At 36.2% G+C, this 17,946-nt stretch overlaps 2 protein-coding genes across 2 annotated transcripts; one reads left to right on the top strand and one right to left on the bottom strand.

Annotated features, from left to right (window-relative positions):
- Window positions 1–1,651: 1,651 nt before the first annotated feature.
- Window positions 1,652–9,038, bottom strand: gpr161a (G protein-coupled receptor 161a). The gene is made up of 6 exons (XM_077199659.1): window positions 8,638–9,038; window positions 6,754–7,200; window positions 5,535–6,253; window positions 4,928–5,035; window positions 4,525–4,647; window positions 1,652–3,247 (listed from the first exon to the last, which is right to left on the bottom strand). Exons 2-6 carry the CDS (start codon window positions 7,110–7,112, stop codon window positions 2,970–2,972), a joined length of 1,587 nt encoding a protein of 528 aa, XP_077055774.1. The 5' UTR covers window positions 7,113–7,200; window positions 8,638–9,038; the 3' UTR covers window positions 1,652–2,969.
- Window positions 9,039–9,649: 611 nt separating this feature from the next.
- atg3 (autophagy related 3) lies at window positions 9,650–17,305 on the top strand. Its single transcript, XM_077199663.1, has 12 exons — window positions 9,650–9,877; window positions 10,794–10,835; window positions 10,933–10,982; window positions 13,460–13,530; window positions 13,653–13,760; window positions 13,853–13,902; window positions 14,445–14,538; window positions 14,622–14,656; window positions 14,737–14,892; window positions 15,035–15,162; window positions 15,359–15,427; window positions 16,394–17,305. Exons 1-12 carry the CDS (start codon window positions 9,806–9,808, stop codon window positions 16,473–16,475), a joined length of 957 nt encoding a protein of 318 aa, XP_077055778.1. The 5' UTR covers window positions 9,650–9,805; the 3' UTR covers window positions 16,476–17,305.
- The last annotated feature ends 641 nt before the right edge of the window (window positions 17,306–17,946 follow it).

The following is a 17,946-nucleotide window of genomic DNA, read 5'->3' on the forward strand; positions in this document are numbered from 1 at the left end:
AAACTCCTTAAAAGCCACTTTCTCCTCACATAAAAGTCTGTCAACAAATGTCTCGCCGTCAACCCAACAATCGGCTACTGTTTGAATTAACGTCATAATGCGTTCTAATAATTCGTAATTCGCTATAGCAACTGAAACTCGATTCAAACAGATTCATCCGATGACGTCGGCAGATCTGGGTTGTACGAAATCGTAGCCTACGATTTGTTGTAAAGACAACACAGTCAAGGCGAATTCGTAGGCTACTAATGCACGCGAATTAATTAAGTGATTGAATGCTATATCTTCCGATTTGTTCGTCGCATTCAATGAGCGTGAGGTTTATGCCACAACTCCAGTAGTGTGTCAGAGACCCTGTCTCTGTTCGATTTAAAGTCCACATGTAATCATATTGACTAAATGTTCTCTGGATGTATTGGTCATCTCCTCTACTACTATCTTTCGAACCCAACACATATTACTAGATAGGGCGATTAAAGCTTAGCGTCAGTTTAATCTCCGATCATTCTATCATATTCAATTAATAGAAGTAGTGTTTGCTATGTTCTCTGGTTGCAGAATGACCTCATAATTATCATTTTGCCTATTTTAGTAGGCTTGCTTCCTCAGGAATTATAATTTTAATATCTGGTCGCCAATGGAGGAGTTTCCATCATTTAATAGTGTTGACAGAAAAGGTGTGTAATAATTTTGTATTTTGTTAATTTGTTACCAAATTCTCCTCCAAGTATGCATGTAGATGGAGTGAGTTGGCTTTAAAAGAGTTTTCTTTGTCTCCCTCTGCTAGTAAATTTGCGTAATGCGGATGTTTGAAGGACTGGAGTCACTGGACTGTTCATAGATCGTTTTGAAGGAGCTCGATCAGAAGGCTCTGGACAGAAAAGTGATGAATTAAAGGGTTAGATCACCAAAAATTGAAAATTCTGTCAGTAACTCGTGTTGTTCCAACCCCGTAACTTTCGTTCATCTTCGGAACACAAATTAAGATATTTTTGATGAAATCTGAAAGCTGGCTCACTCCTTCATAGGCTGCAAGGTAATTGATATCTGCCAGTCCAGAAAAGTTAGTAAAGACATCGTTAAAATAGTCCAAGTGACTACAGTAGCTCAACCTTAAGTTTATCAAGCGATGAGAATACTTTTTGTCCACAAAAATAACGGCTTTATTCAACCATCTCTTCTTTTCTATGTCATTCTCCTAAGCTGTTGACATATAGTGTAACAGAGCAGCGCTTCTGTGTTGTACGTCAGAACATAGGCTCACTCGAAGCTGGTCATGCGTGTGATGCAGGCTAATAGTGAGCCTACGTTCTGAAATACAACCCAGAAGCGCTGCGCTGTTACACTACATGAACTCACTCAATTGAATAGTTGAATAAAGTCGTTATTTTTGTTTTTTTAATTACTTATTCAGAATAAGTACCTACTCAAGAGAGTATGCAATTTCGGATGCAGTCCATTTAAAAATAATAATTAAATGCTGAAGACCCAGAGGAAATTCTGTCCTTTTTCTCCAAGACAGTGCTCTTTTTTACTTGCACATTCGTCTCTCATGCTGCCCCAACTTTGGATGAGATCCTCAAAGACATTCAGCAGACACTAATCATCAGACACCTTTACATTACTGACCAGTGAACACTGTGAGAAACAGACTTAGAAATAAAGTGCTTTTTATTATCAAAAAGACGTTTATGATATAAAAGACAATGGGTAATTTCAATGTAAAAAGAGAATACTAAATTACAAAATGTTTACACCTTAAATTGAAATACAAAGACAGCTATATTTCAAAAGATTATAAAATAATTTCCACTTGTATATCTGGGGTATTAAAAACATAAGACTTGGTATTATAAATATGTTACAACAAAGCATTTTTTTTCACTGTAGAAATATTCTATGTGAACATCATGTACTTGAATAGAAGACTAAATGTTGTGTGTAGTTTTATTTTACAATGTTATGCGCTCAGTACTTGAAAACAGCACCACTTTACACTCATAATGGATAGTGGTATATATATTTCGGCAGGTCTAAACATTATTCATGTATGTATTCAAACATGCAGACATGGAAATATGACATCAATCGATACATAATATTTTAAAATCAGACAAAGATAAATATGTAAACCGCTCTAAACACAAAAAAAACAAAAGATTACTTTTCCTTTGGGTCCCCTCCATCTCTACAAACACATTACACATTGAATGCCTTTACACAGCTCGTTTATATTGAATAACTGGGGCTAGTTGTCACAGGGGCTCAGGTTTGAGTCAGACATCTAGTTGCATAAACATTTGTTAACCTTTGATGGTTTTAAACACCTTGTTCAAAACTGTCAAATTAGAATCTGTTTTTGTGAATTCTGTCTCTAATCTAAACATTTTGGTAATATTAAAAGTTGAACTGTTAACAGTTTTTAGGACAATTTTTTTTTGTTGGCCAAAATATTGGTTTTAAAATGTAGTTGTTTCATTAATTACTTTGTACTTCACAATTGTTTAAATTGTAATTTATAGCAAATTGTAAAAATGCTATAACATGCTATTTAAACGGCAGGTTCTCTCTGCATTGTGACAACTTACCCCATGTGGTGTGATATTAGCAATATTATATAAAATATGTTTTTTGAAGCAAGACAGAAAACAGAGTATTTGAAATTGAATTTCAGAAATGAACCTATTCTGAGGAATAATCACTGGTGCAAAAAGTGACAACTAAACCCAATTGGCCCTATATAGTATATAAATTAAATTTTAATTAGTTGGAAATGTAACTCCTTTCCAAGAGAGCTCTTTTCCTTAAAGAGCTTAAACTGAATTTTTTTGAGCTTTTGCTAGGAGTTTAGGATGAATATCATGGCACGATAAACATTGGAGATTTTTGGCCTCCACATACAGTCAGAATATGTGCTTCATTGAGAACATTACAGAACAAAATCAGATATCACCCATATGCGGATTTATTTATGCACATATTTCCTCGATTTCATCCTCGTCGTCTTCACCCTTTTCATCTTTAACGATTCCCTCATCGATGCTCTCCAGACGGACCCTCTGGCCACCTGGGTCGAGCGAGCCCCTCTCTGCGGGCTGAACCGATGAAATGGTGTCAGTCAGAGACTCCGTACCGAACAGCAGAAATTTGGCATCGCACTCTATGGCTTTTGCCATGCTGGATGCAAAGATGTCAATCGCCTGGTGTATCTCTGCCTTCACCAGGTGCTGAGACTCATCCTTACCTACTGGAAAGCAAAGGAAATACAGAATTAGAAATAACAAGTAATGAATTTTCCTGTGACTTGACTTGACTACATTATCAATTACAACTGCAAGAGACGTTCGTGTGTGTAAACAGATGTTTGGCCCTTTTATTTGGTAGTAGCAATGAGAAATATGACAGGAAAAGGTTTAGGGTTGATGCTGTTGATGTAAAATCGGATACAACTTTACACAGAAAAGGTTAGTAGGCGAATTTGTTCTCACAAAAATCATGTTAACACACATATTGTCTACGTCTTGTGGCTGTACAATTGAAACAGTAAATATTTTAACCTCAAAATCAAAAAATACAACAAAATGCAAACACACCCTGACGAAGGCATAAGCCTCGAAGCGTAGGTGTATCTGTCACCAATTTTATTGCTAAAAGCCATGATTAAATAAAGGCTTTTTATACTTTTTTCTACACAATTCGAGTGCCTTGGAGTATTGTTTGTTTTTGAGCATAATTATCCCAAGCAACCAAAGAGCACCGAGATTTCACACCCTGTGCAGCACTTCTTTTGCATTCTTTGCTGTGAGTAAATATTTTAACGTTTACATATTGGCCTTGTTTACTTCCATTGTAACCGTTTTACTGTAATCCAGATTTTTCCTTTTTTTTTAAGAAAAAGATGAACAAATGTATTTGTTGTCGTAATCAACATCAGTGTTTTGGGTAATGCATTACAAGTGATGTGAGATATGTAATTGGAAGTTAAGAAATGCATTACTTTTAAATTTACAACAAAAGTATCGGAGTATAGTAGAACTCTTGAGCTATTTAGAATGGAATCATATGAGGGGCTAAGACATTTGGATCATAATAAAAAATTATGCAGAAGGTAAATTATCAGAAAGTATCCCACTTTACCAGTATTTACACTATGTTAATACAAATGTACTCCATGTATTTAAAATCATTTTGCAATGTCTTGGATGCTGACAATCGATGATCCAATTCGGCCACACCAAAAAGCGAGAGTTAACAACACATTAGTTTCCACAAAAAGTGACTATATGCAATTAGTTACTTTTTTAGGAAGTACGGCAGTATTGTAAAGCTTTACTTTTAAAAGTAACTTTCTCAAACACACATTATGCTACAAATGCTGTCGATTGAGCTTAGCTTGCATCAACCCTGGAAAAAAACATGCAACATATTTTACATTAGTAACATTAAGTTGGCTTTCAGGTGCAGCGAAGCTTTGTGAAATTCTGTCCTTTTAATCACTTACTAACGAGAGGTAGATAACTATACCTTTGGCCTGCTGTTCCACTTGGTCCTCAAACATTACTGAACTCCTGCGCTTGTTGAATAAGGCACTGTAGTGTGAGCTTTCTGCTTCCTCAGAACAGTTATCCAGCAACATGATATCTGTACCTTTTACAGTTACAAAACAAAACACTTCAGGTAACAATAAATGAGTTTATTCATTTTATTTAAATTAATACTTTCATTCAGCAAGGATGCATTAAATTGATCAAAAGTGACTGAAAAGACATTTATAATGTTAAACAAATTATATGTACCATGGTATTTCACATTTTTTATACATTATATTATTTAAATAAATGCAGTCTTGGTGACCATAAGAGACTTGTTTTTTACGGGTGTGCAAGTATAACATTTGATCTACACACACACACACACACACACACACCTGAGTCCTGGGAAAAACTGAAGCCAGTGTCTCCTGTGCTACTACCAGCACCTAAAAGCTGGCCTCCACCAGCCAACATGGCCGTCAGGTGTGGAGACATACCGAGATCTGCAACAGAAAGATGAAGGTTAAAGGCAGGACACAGTACTATTTGGAACGGTTTAGTAAATGGCGACAGATTTTTATTTATTTATTTATTTGTGAACAATTCATTTAGGGCAGTGGGGCAGTCTCAACCAAGAGCGAGAGGCCAGGGCAAAGTAGGGGGCCTCAGGATGACTTAAAATTATTTAAATTAATAAATTATTTATATATATATATATATATATGTATATATAAAAATCTGATCTAAATTAAAATGCAAGAAAACACATTACTGAAATAATTTTCACGATTTTTTTTTTTTGAAGCAGTGGAGATAGATAGATAGATTTTATGGATAGATTGGGGCCTTCTAATAAACCTAAATATGACCATTATTAATACTAGTCTGAAAAAGTACCACTGATCAACCTAACACATATTAAAAATAGCTAAATAAGGATTTGATTAGCAGCATCATAGCCCTACATAACCACACATGATCATGACTTTATATAACATTCACCTGTGATTCGGTTGGAGATGCTAAAGAGGCGGGACTTCCTGTGGCGACTAATGAATGATTCCCGGTAGTGGCGGTCACCACAGCACATGCCAAGCAGTTCTTTCCTTACAGTTTTATTCCACAGCCCGTAAATGAGAGGATGACAGGCAGCACTGACAAACGACAGCCAAGTCACCATCGTCTCCAGTCCAGGAGACACACTTGCTCGTCCCCATACCGCCTCGGTGCAGATCACCACCACATACGGCCCCCATGTCATCAAGAAGGTGCCAACCACCACCAAAATGGTGACCAGTGCTTTACACTGGCTCCCAGCGTAGTTTAAACCTCTACGACTTCCGATGGAAGAAACCGAGGCGGTGGAGTTTTTCCGTCCGTTCCTGTTGGAGGACGCAGGTACTTGAACAACCACAACCGTCCCGCAGTGCACCTTGCGAGCTTTGTGCCGTGCCACACGAAAGATGAAGCCGTAGCACACCAGCATGGCAAACAGTGGAATCAGGCAGCACCACACAACCCAGAATGCAGTGTAGCTGACTTCACGATACCAGGCCACAGTGCATGTCTTCTTGAAATGGTCAAACTCAAATGTGGACCAGCCAAACAGAGGAGGCAGGCAGCCCACCAGAGAATGAAGCCACAGGTAGGCAATGGCCACTGCTGCACGATTCCCTGTGATCTTGATAGGGTAGACCATCGGAAACAGCACAGCATAGTACCTGACAGAACACAAAAAGTGATTAGGCTAGTTTTAGATGTCGATATGTTCTAATTCTGAGCTTAAAGAAACAGTTCATTATGTCAATAACATCACACAGTTTTGGCTTTTGCATGTGTTGTCGAGTTTAATTGTTGTCAAACCTGATGTCATACAAAGCTCAACCACATGCAATTATTGCAGCAACCAGAACGTGACACTGTTATAGTATAAAAAAAACATTAGATGCTATTCATATTGATTAAAAATCATGTTTTAGCATGTTTTGTTTGTATCCACGCATATCAAGCAAGAGTAAAAATCAAGACAGCAGGAGTTAACAAACCAGACAACAATGCAACCATTCATTTGTACCTCGTCTACAGGATACAGAATCTTAACATCTAAAAAGATTTCATGTAAAACAATAAGAGTTGTTGAATAGTGTTTGGCTCATTTTGACTGCCAAAGACGAGATTGCAAAGCATGATAAAAAGAAATGAACTTTATAATATTCCTTACCTGTCAATGGCAATGGCTCCCAACGTGAGCATGCTGGCAGAGCTGATGAGCAGATATAACAGTGCTGTGAAGTTGCACCATACAACTCCGAACAGCCATTCTCCATTAAGAGAGCTGGCAACAACAAATGGCAGCACCAGTACCGACAACAGGAGGTTAGAAAGCGTCAGGCTGAAGACAAACTTGTTGCTTGGCGTTAAGAGGTAGGGCTTCCGATAAAGGGTTAACACAACAAGCAAATTGCCCAGACAGACAAACAAGGCAATGGCTAATATGACAACAGACTCCACGATCCAGGCCCAGCCGGCTCCCACGTCTGTGCTGTTCCCCGGTAAGGTTTCATTGCTGCTGGTGTTCATGATAAGCACACTCTGTCATCCAAATGCAGACCAAGGATATGTTTGCAGAGATCCATAAATGCAACGCTTGATCATCTCACCAAGATGTCTTAGAAAGTTAAAAAAATTAACAGTTGATTATGATAAAAGGTAGGAAGTGTTCATCCAAAAATGAAAGTGAACTTTCTCATTCCATTAAAAATTCATTTTGTGTGGAGGAACACACAAAGAGTTATTTTGCAGAATGTCCGAGCTGCTCCCGTCTACACAATTAAAGTAAAAGGGGACTGAAACTCTCAATCAAAAAATTTTTTTTTTTTTTTACAAAACCACCATAAATTGTGATCTTATGCACTATATCCCAAGTAAGGCTGCAACAAATAATGGATAAAATCGATAATAAACTATAATGAAAATAATTTACAGAGAATTTGATTTCTAATTAATTGTGCCAGTGTGCTGTGCATGGAAAACATCAACCAGTCACGTCACTTTACAGTAGTGAACAATGCATTTCTATGGGCAAAACATATTTCCATTTTGCATAAAGGATCGTCCTGACAGCAAGAGAGCCTTTGTTAAACTTCACAGACTTAATTGAAGGAGCAATAGAAAGGGAGCACAATAATTATCAGGAAAAAATAGGCCGTAAAATATATTTTAGAAGCTAAATGTATGTGTATTTTTAAGAAAGAGCTATTGTAATTGGGTTTAAATGTAAAATAATTCATTTAAATGAGTGAATGTTGTCTGTGCTTTTTTCTTTCTTTATTGCTGTGGTCAAGTTTTAGAATGTAATGTTGAACACTTTTTTGCTCATAATATATAGCATAGTGTTTACTTTATTTGTTTTCATAGCCTTCAATTTGTCAGTCCCCATTCCTTTTTGTTGTCTGAACAAGAGCAGCTTGGACATTCTGCTAAATATTGCAGGAAAAAAATCCAGATTTGTAACAACATGAGGGTGAATATATTCATTGTTCGGTGAACTATTCTTTAATTTTACATAAATAATTGCTCGATCAAGAGCAAATGTAAGTGCTAAGGTACAACATAACAATTTACAGCACTCTATTATTACAGCTGAACATGGTCCAGATGGCAAAAGGTGATAAATCGTTTACCAGCATAAAACCTCTTGTTATATTACACTGTACATATCAACGTTGTTCCATGCAATAAATCGAACCATTAAATCAAAGTGAATTTCACTTTTAAATTATGTGCATGCAACTGTTTAGTTGCTGTTTATGTAACTGCAACTGTTTAGAAGTTGAGTTTGATGTGACCTATAACGTTATAACTGATATATTAAACTCCAAACTGTAAACCAACAACAAAAAAACATTAGTATAGTTTTTTTTATATTGAGAATGTTCGTATAATTTGTTAGATTTAATCAATACAGCCTAGAGAAACAAATATCTAACAATTCTAATTGAACAAAGACCAATATTTAAACGCAACTGAACTTCCAATGTTTGTTAGTACGAAAAAGTTTACTTCGGAAAGATGTTAGTTTATTGACAAATACTGGCCAACTCACCTCGTTGCTTTAGATGGTATTAAATCTCGCTTTAAAGTAGATGCACGACTTTATTTACAGTTTGCCGCTGATGAGATTCCCAGAAACTAGCACCGCAATGGCGGCGAGTGTCTCCGTCTCTCTCAGGCTGTGTGTGGTCTGTCTTACGCTGGTCTCTCTGTCTACACAAGTAAAAAAAAAAGCTCAGCTGCAACTCAAACACTTTAAAATCTAATGTATCACCGACACTAACGGTTAAATATCATTGGTAATGTAAAGTTAACGTTAGTTTGACTAAATGTGTTCATATAACACACGTGTCCGTAACACGACAGTGGGGTGGGTTTAGATAATGCAGACATAAAAATAGTAGTGAGCGTTTAATTTTTATTTGCAATACTGTATTATTTCAGTTCTTCTGGAATTCACTTTTGGACCACCAAAGAGGATTAAAGATTCCCGCAGGTGACGTTACCAGGGCCACGTGACTACGAGTGGCCAATAAAAGATTCGGTTCTGGTATCTTCAACCACGAGTACTTATGGCAATAATATCGAAATCGAAAGACTTTCCACGTCGCCTATCGCAATGCCAAGTCATCAAAGAGTAAATAATAAAGGCAATAACAAACAACATATTTGTACAAAGGTCACTGGGTTCATAATGTAGGGGCTCATGTAAGAAGGATTTCATAATGTATCATTCAAAATGTTATCTCTTGTCCCTCATGAGCATGTGTAAAAAATAATATTGTTTTTGTAATGAATGTCCTCATTATTAATAGTAGATTGTTTATTCACATTATGCAATGGCCGAAGAACAAACTTGATTTATTTGTAAATAAATTACTTCTTCAATGTAAAATTGTAAGGGGGGAAATGAGAACTTGCATTTTGATCAGTTTTCTACTTCTAAGAGGTTTATTTCTATTTGCATGATATAAAAATCCACAAAACATTAATGGAAATCAAATAATAAAAACGGGCTTTGAGATGCTTTGCTTGTCAAGAATGGGCGTTTCGTATAATATCGCGATATTTGAGATGCGGAAGTGATTGTCAGATGATTTAGGTCATGTGGTGTAGCACGATTAAACGTTCTTTAAACAGACACTGTGTGTAGTCAAGTCAAGTATATTTCATTCGAATCTCTGAGCGAATTAATCTGTTTTGGAGACTTTTCTTCAAGCATGCAGAACGTCATAAACTCGGTGAAAGGAACTGCTTTGGGGGTGGCAGAGTTTTTAACGCCAGTTTTGAAGGTAAGACGAGAAGTGTTAGCATGATTTTCAGTCTGTATCCAGCAGCTTTAGCAGTAAATATGAGGTTTTATAAATGTGAAGAATTCAAGCATGGATTTGTAGGCAGAAATACTGATCCAATGTCATGATGATGTCAGTAGAGATCAATACTACTGGTACCAACAGCCATCAAAACATAAGAAAACATGCAACCTGTCAGATGGCCCAAAGTTCAGTAGACGCCACTGCTGGCTGAAAACACACTGCATTTTAGGAAAAATAGCCAGATAAAGGTTAGAATTGCCTGGAATGCAAAATGTGATGTAGTTTAGGCCATACAGATCTCATGTTTTCTTCGTGGAGTGATGCATATGATCCCACATCAGTCAATTTGTCTAATGTACATCAACACTGTTAATGAATTAGAATGAATCTTTTTATAAACTCTCATTTAAAGTAACAACCTTTTTTATGTTAAAACTAAAATATATTCCATTTATAAGTTGTCCATCTATTATTATAGATTTATATTATATTGAATTATATCACATTACATTGCTTAGATATAATATATATAGAATCCATGAACTGATAAAATGTATAGCTTGAAATGCAATGTCGTTTTGGATAAAAGCGTCTTCAAAATGTGTAAATGTATTGTTACAATTTAACTCTGTGACCACACACATATTTGATGGAAACAGTGACAAACTGTACAGTGCAAAACAATTTGAACCACAAGATGGCCAACTGTATATCTTTACTTTGGTGACAGATTTAAATTAGCAAAAGGGCAAGTGACAGTTTGTTAACTGATATTTGATATGGCAAGGCTTTCAGACCCAGGCCATTTTTGTTTGTAAACTCTAATATAAAGTCTAGAGTGGGGAAAAAAGAAGTTTAAATGTTATTTATGTCATGCGTTTCGCTTTTCCAGGAATCTAAATTTAAAGAAACTGGGGTTATAACTCCAGAGGAGGTGAGTGTGCATTTTGATTTTGTTATGGTGAAATATATGCAATTTATTAGGATTTACACACTGATTCAAGCACAACAGTGTTTTGTATTCTGTGCAGTTTGTTGCAGCAGGAGATCATCTGGTTCATCACTGCCCCACATGGAAATGGCAAGAACACACACACACACACACACCTACACACACACACACACACCTACACACACACACACACCTACACACACACACACACACACACACACACACCAAAGACTTCTACTGTTTTTATATACAGCTATAAATGTTCAGACGTCATGCCCACGGACCACTAACACATTGTTTGCTCAACGTCTGATCCATGTGGCACACACAACTGGAAACACTTTTGTAAAAGCAAAATAAATCTGATTGGCTGCTTTCTTTAGGTTTTCCAGGAGCCTAGTGTTTAGCGATCTTTAATTGTCTGCCAGGAAACAAAGCAGTTACTTTAAAAGTTTAGATACAGCAGCAATGAATGCTTCAGAGGAGCAACTGGACACTACACTTAAAGGGATAGTTCACCCAAAAATTAAAATTCTGTCAGTATTTACTCACCCTCATGTTGTTCCAACCCCGTAAGACCTTTGTTCATCTTCGGAAAACACGAATTCAGATATTTTTGATGAAATATGAGAGCTGTCTCACTCCACCATAGGCTTCTCAAGGGATTGACACTTGCCAGCCCCGAAAAGTTATTAAAGACATCGTTAAAATAGTCCAAGTGACTACAGTGGCTCAATCTTAAGTTTATCAAATGACGAGAATACTTTTTGTGCGCAAAAAAAACAAAAATAACGACTTTATTTCAATTATTCATTTCCTTCTCTGTGGGCCTCGAGTCAGTTAACTAGTGTAATAGCGTAAGTACGTCACACGCATCACACACATGACCAGCGTCGGCCAATAGTGAGTCTACGTGTGACGTAGCACTACGCAATCATACTACGTTAATTGACTAGAGGCCCACAGAGAAGGACATGAATGGTTGAAATAAAGTCGTTATTTTGGGGGGTTTTTGCGCACAAAAAGTATTCTCGGCGCTTGATAAACTTAAGATTGAGCCACTGTAGTCACTTGGACTATTTTAATGATGTCTTTAATAACTTTTCGGGGCCATCAAGTGTCAATCCCTTAGAAGCCTATGAACTAGTATGGAGGAGTGATCCAGCTCTCAGATTTAATCAAAAATATCTTAATTCGTGTTCCGAAGATGAACAAAGATCTTACGGGGTTGGAACAACATGAGGGTGAATAAATACTGACAGAATTTTCATTTTTGGGTGAACTATCCCTTTTAAAAAAGTGTGTGAATTTTACTGCATAGAAACTTCAAGATTTTGTTTGAGGCACTTTGATGAATTCAAAGAGATGTGTTCACATGTTTACTGACGAAATACGTGAAAAAGTATTTTTTTCCGAGCTTGGCCAACTTTTCCGGTTCTCAAGTGATTGTATTGTTGTGTTTCCACTCGCATCTATAATGGAAAATCAGGGAAAGTAGTTTAGTTCGAAGGGAATAGCGGCATTTTATGCAGGTAGACATGAAAATATCGATAGTCTTTTATAGCAAACCAGTCAGTTATTGTAGTGATATGTTTGCGTCTCTAAACATGATGTTGGACAAAACAAAACTGTGATGGGTCACTTTACCTGTCAGTCAGACGTCCTTTAACATTAAGTGGGGCGCTCCTTGGCCAATTGAAGTGGCTATAGAGCCCAGACTTATGTCATTAGGCAAAAGTCTGGCTTTGCAAGACTATAAATACTATAACCTAACGCTAACAGAAAACTTGCTGCACCTTTGCATTTAAAAAATGGGAGTTTTTGTCAGATTTAGCTTACTTCTGGTTACAAAATTGTCCACAAAGTATGGCTAAGTAAACACACTTAGTAGAGCACCAGTGAAAAGTTTGCAGCACAATCTACTCCGATATTATTATTATTAATATTCTACACATTTTACAATAATTGTAAAGGCTTCAAAACTGTGAAATAACACAAATGGAGTGATTCAGTGACCAAAAGTGTTTTGCATTTTGGCACAATTCATTTCTGGCATTTAAGCTCAAGCCTTTAGGTGAAAAGGTCTTTGGGGAACATGAGAAACATAAATTCAGTCAAGACTGTTTAAACTTTGGAATGGTAGTATATTTTAGTGATTTGCTTTAGGCCAGTGGTTCTCAAACTGGGCCAGGCACAAATTATTTAAAATAAGACAAAAATTAGCTAAAACACGTTCAAAATCAAGATGTAAACTGACATGTTTCTTTTATATTTGTTCCCTCAACAACTGTCACTTTAATTTGAGCACCAGAATTCCCATGGTGTGGAAAAACGAGGGAATTGTAAAAGTTTGAATTTAGAACTGGAAAAGTCATGAAACATAATTATGTATGTGTGTGTGTGTGTATTTATACAGTATATATATATATATATATATATTCTATATAAGTATTTCTAGTTATGTGAAGATCTAAAATATTTCCCAAATATCAGATAGAAATAGTTGAAAACCACAACTTTAAGCAATTCTTTGACCTTCATGTGAGATATATTCTGTATATTTGTGGCTTTTTACATTGTTGAGAATCTATATTCTTTACTTTTAGGGCATCAGGAGAAGAAGCAAAAGTGAAGCCCTATCTGCCCAAAGACAAGCAGTTTCTATTAACCCGAAATGGTAAAAGAAGAAAACATTTATTCACTTTCTGAAATGTACATTCAGGCAAATGATCTGTATTGTGTTATGTAAAGCTGATGAATGTTTTGCAAATGTCACAATATGACTGTTTTGGGGCTCAGTTCCATGTTACAAGCGCTGTAAACAGATGGAATACTCTGATGAGCTGGAGGCCATTATAGAAGAGGATGATGGAGACGGGGGATGGGTGGATACCTATCACAACTCTGGTAGGGAACAGAAACTAGACAAACAGTAACATGTCTTTTTCATGCTTTCGTTTCTGACAGACATTCTTTTGGGCTTTTTTTTGTATTACTAGGTGTTACCGGGGTAATGGATGCAGTTCGGGATATTTCATTGGATAATAAGGTAAAGCAAGCACTATGTTGACTTCTTTAAAGGGATAGTTCACCCAAAACGCACCCTCATGTTGTTCCAAACCTGTAAATCTTTCGTTCATCAGAGAGCTTTCTGTTCCTCCATTTACAATTACGCAACTGACATGTGAATAAAAGCCTAAATTCAATCTGTTCATCATATAAAACGATCGTTTCCTTTTTGGAAAATTTGGACTAAACTGCTCAATTCATATGGATTAGTTTTACAATCTTTTTATGAACTTTTCGAAGCGTCAAAGTTGGTAGTTGTGTAGCTGTCAATGAAGGGACAGAGAGCTCTCAGATTTCATCAAAAATATCTTTATTTGTGTTCCGAAGATGAATCAAAGTCTTGCAGGTTTGGAATGACATGAGGATGAGTAATTAATGACAGAATTTTAATTTTTGGCTGAACTATCCCTCTAAGAATGGAAGAAATTACATAGAACTAATGATTTTTTTATGTTTTGGTTTTAAGTTGTGAATAATATTTTTAATATAAGTTAATATTTATTGTTTTGTATGCACTTGAAGGACAATATGAATATGAACGTGCAGGGACGTGAATGTGGAAATGGTGAAGATGATGATGATGAGGAGGAGGAAGGAGAGCCAGCAGACATGGAAGGTAGCTCTGAATTTGTATTTATTTTTCATCACATGCAGTGTTAACCAGTATGTTTGACTTTATAACTGGTATTTGTATTTCAGAATATGAAGAAAGTGGACTTTTGGAGACAGATGATGTAAGAAATTGTGTTCAATGCAAGCTTTTCAACATCAGAATTTTCTTTTGCAGAATTATTCATTAATATCCTTTGTTCAGGCCACTCTTGACACAAGTAAAATGGCTGATTTAAGTAAATCCAAAGCAGAGGCTGGTGGGGAAGATGCCATTCTACAGACAAGAACTTACGATCTTTACATCACATATGACAAATATTACCAGACACCAAGACTATGGCTTTTTGGATATGATGAGGTAACTTTGCTCTATGATGCTTTGACATGTTGGCAACATGTGACGTGATGTTAGCCTGTGGCTCCATCTTTCCTTAATTCTCCTTTTTTCTCCCATCACTTTAGTAAAACTCAGATTGTTTACTCCCTTCATGTCTTCTTAGGACAGACAGCCTCTATCGGTGGATCAGATGTATGAAGACATCAGCCAGGATCACGTTAAAAAAACAGTCACCATTGAGAATCACCCTCACCTTCCCCCACCTGCCATGTGCTCTGTGCATCCGTGCAGGTCTATACAAACATTACATGAATAATGCCATTGTCGCACAAATATTTATCTATCATCCTGTGCCATCCTCTTATAGACTGTATTAGGAAACTGGGGGAAAAAAAAAACATTCTCAATAATTTATTAATTCATGCCATCTCATTTACATTTAGTGTCATGCAACCTAATTATCTGCTCTCTTGCTTTTAATGATCAGACATGCAGAGGTGATGAAAAAGATTATCGAGACTGTGGCGGAAGGAGGAGGAGAACTCGGGGTCCATATGTATCCTTTCTTATAGCTTATGTGTGTAAGAAGATGCACTACCATTCAAAAGATTTTGAATGTATTTGTCTGTTATGCTCACTAAGGCTGCATTTATTTGCACAAAAATACAGTTAATAGTAAATGCAGTAATAGTAATATTGTGAAATTATTACAATATAAAATAATTATGCCAGACTTCAGGGTCCAACGACCCTTCAGAAATCATTATAATATGCTGATTTGTCGCTCAAAAAACATTTCTTCTTACTACTATGTTGCTTAATATTTTTGTGGAAAATATGATTTTCTTTTTCAGAAATTATTCAAAAGAACAACGTTTATTTAAAGGTACACTATGTAACTTTTGTCTCTCTAGCGGTTCGAAAACAAAATTGGATGCATTTTGCTGAAGAATATTGTTTTGGTTATGCTTTGGCTCTGCGTAATTTTGTACAAAAACAAGTTACATAGTGTACCTTTTAAAATAGAAATCTTTTGTAAAATTAGATTTTTTTTTTAACCAATTAAATGTTTTCTGATTAAAACGATTACAGTATCTCTTTTTGAAAAGATCTTGACCCCCAAAATTTTGAATGGTAGTGTACACGTCCAGTCGAGAAAAATAAAATAAATCCCACTAATTCTATGATTTCCCACATTTTAGAATAATATTTATCAGAAATGTGCAGTAACAACTGTAAGAATGCAGTGGTCAAAAAAATTTATGAAATATTATTGATGACTCGCTGCTGGCATATATACTGAGTTGCATCATGAGATGCTTTTTAAACCGTATTAAGTTACCATGTATGCTAGACACTTTTTTTGACTGCACATCAAAAATCATGAAACATTTTTTTTTTTAGCCAAGGATGTCTAGTAGTGTGCTTGCATATTTATTCTTGGTGTTCTTATTGGAATTAACAAAAGTTAATTGTTGGTTTATGAGTCCACACATTTTCCCTTAACTTTTCATAACTTCAGGTATCTTCTGATTTTCCTGAAATTTGTGCAAGCTGTCATTCCTACAATAGAATATGATTACACAAGGCATTTCACCATGTAACTTATCGTTCACCATTATGCCCACAACTATGACAACATGTATTGTTACTGCGTTGAGGAAGCAGCAGCAGCAGTATGAAGCTCAGAGACACTGTCCTGGAAAGATGCTGGGAATGTTCTATGAAATGCCTGGGAGAGAGGATCTACTGAGTCTGATGGTTAGCAACACACATTTAAATCCAGTTTTCCCTACTGTTCTTCAGCTTAATCTCTGTATTAGCCACTTGCTCTTAATGCTGTCCTAAAACTAAACATGTTTTGTTTTATTTTATATTTACATTTCCAAAAAAAACTGTGCAACATTTAACAAGCCATTCTCCTGTTTTAATGGCAAATAATAAATGTCTGTCAAAATATGTTGGTGTTATTTGTATGATCAGAATCATTTTGTGAGTGTGAGCTTAGCTTTGTCTGGTGTTGGACGTGTCGACTTGCATGTCAGCTTGTCTGAACGCATTGTTCTTTGAATGTTGGAATCACTGTCTTGGATCCAGAGCATTGTTGTGGTAAAACATAATCACAATCCAACAGTCTGCATCTGTAGAATTGACAGACCAGTTATTGTATGTGGATTTTATGTATTGTTGACTTGGAATTCAAGATGAAGTGACGTAGGGAAAGAAATTTAATTAGAAAAGGCTTAATGGGGGGTTTCTGTCATGATGGTCCACAGATAAACACACAAACAGTTACTAAGGAAGTCTGTGGTCTTGAAGGTAATTGAATGCATATTACATCTTATCCATATGACAACCAACATGCTCTTGGTTGGCCCTGTGCACAACTCCGCGATATGTGAATTTGTTAATAAAACCCACTTTTTAAGCAGGATTACTTATTTTATTGACTACTCTGGGACAATAATAATTCCAATTGCTGTAACCACATTAAATTGATAGATTTAAAAATGGCGCCGGGGGGCAGCATTCGCTAAGAAATTTTTTGTATAGTATACACACGGACTACCCTACTTAGTCCCTTTTAACTTGTCTTCTGCCTAACGTATACATGCCTGGTGTCAAATCATCATTATTATTTGCTAGTTTGATTTACAAAGATACATTTTCTAAACTGCTTGTCCAATGTAGGGTCCGACATACCCTGATCTCACCGGGCAAGTGCAAAATGTTTCTGGATCAACATCTTAGTTGATCCTGTAACAACATTCCAACCAACCAATCGGATTTGAGGGACAAATTTACCGTTTATTAGGATTACAACCAGAGTTGTTCTACATCAGCGTTATTTACCTATCATTTCCCTCTTATTTTAGGGATGATGTTGATCTATATAATATACATTAAATATAATGGCAAACTTCAATCAAGTAGGTAGTGCACATACACTAAAGCATTTGTTTATAATCTTGTTCATGATCACCAACCCCGAAAACCTATGATTTATAGCTACATTTCACAGAAAGAAACTTAACCTGACAGAGAAACCTACTGCTACTTTATATGTGTGTATAT

This window comes from Siphateles boraxobius, unplaced genomic scaffold (assembly GCF_051911475.1).
Source record: "Siphateles boraxobius isolate OS27281-9 unplaced genomic scaffold, OSU_SipBor_1 41, whole genome shotgun sequence".
Classification (NCBI taxonomy): domain Eukaryota; kingdom Metazoa; phylum Chordata; class Actinopteri; order Cypriniformes; family Leuciscidae; genus Siphateles; species Siphateles boraxobius.

Coding starts and splice junctions, on each gene's coding strand:
- gpr161a (XM_077199659.1), bottom strand. CDS start 7,112: ATGAACACCAGCAGCAATGAAACCTTACCGGGGAACAGCACAGACGTG. Junction 6,254..6,753: donor GGAGCCATTGCCATTGACAG/GTAAGGAATATT, acceptor GTGTTCTGTCAG/GTACTATGCTGTGCTGTTTC. Junction 5,036..5,534: donor CATCTCCAACCGAATCACAG/GTGAATGTTATA, acceptor TTTCTGTTGCAG/ATCTCGGTATGTCTCCACAC.
- atg3 (XM_077199663.1), top strand. CDS start 9,806: ATGCAGAACGTCATAAACTCGGTGAAAGGAACTGCTTTGGGGGTGGCA. Junction 13,531..13,652: donor GTTTCTATTAACCCGAAATG/GTAAAAGAAGAA, acceptor TTTGGGGCTCAG/TTCCATGTTACAAGCGCTGT. Junction 13,903..14,444: donor ATATTTCATTGGATAATAAG/GTAAAGCAAGCA, acceptor ATGCACTTGAAG/GACAATATGAATATGAACGT.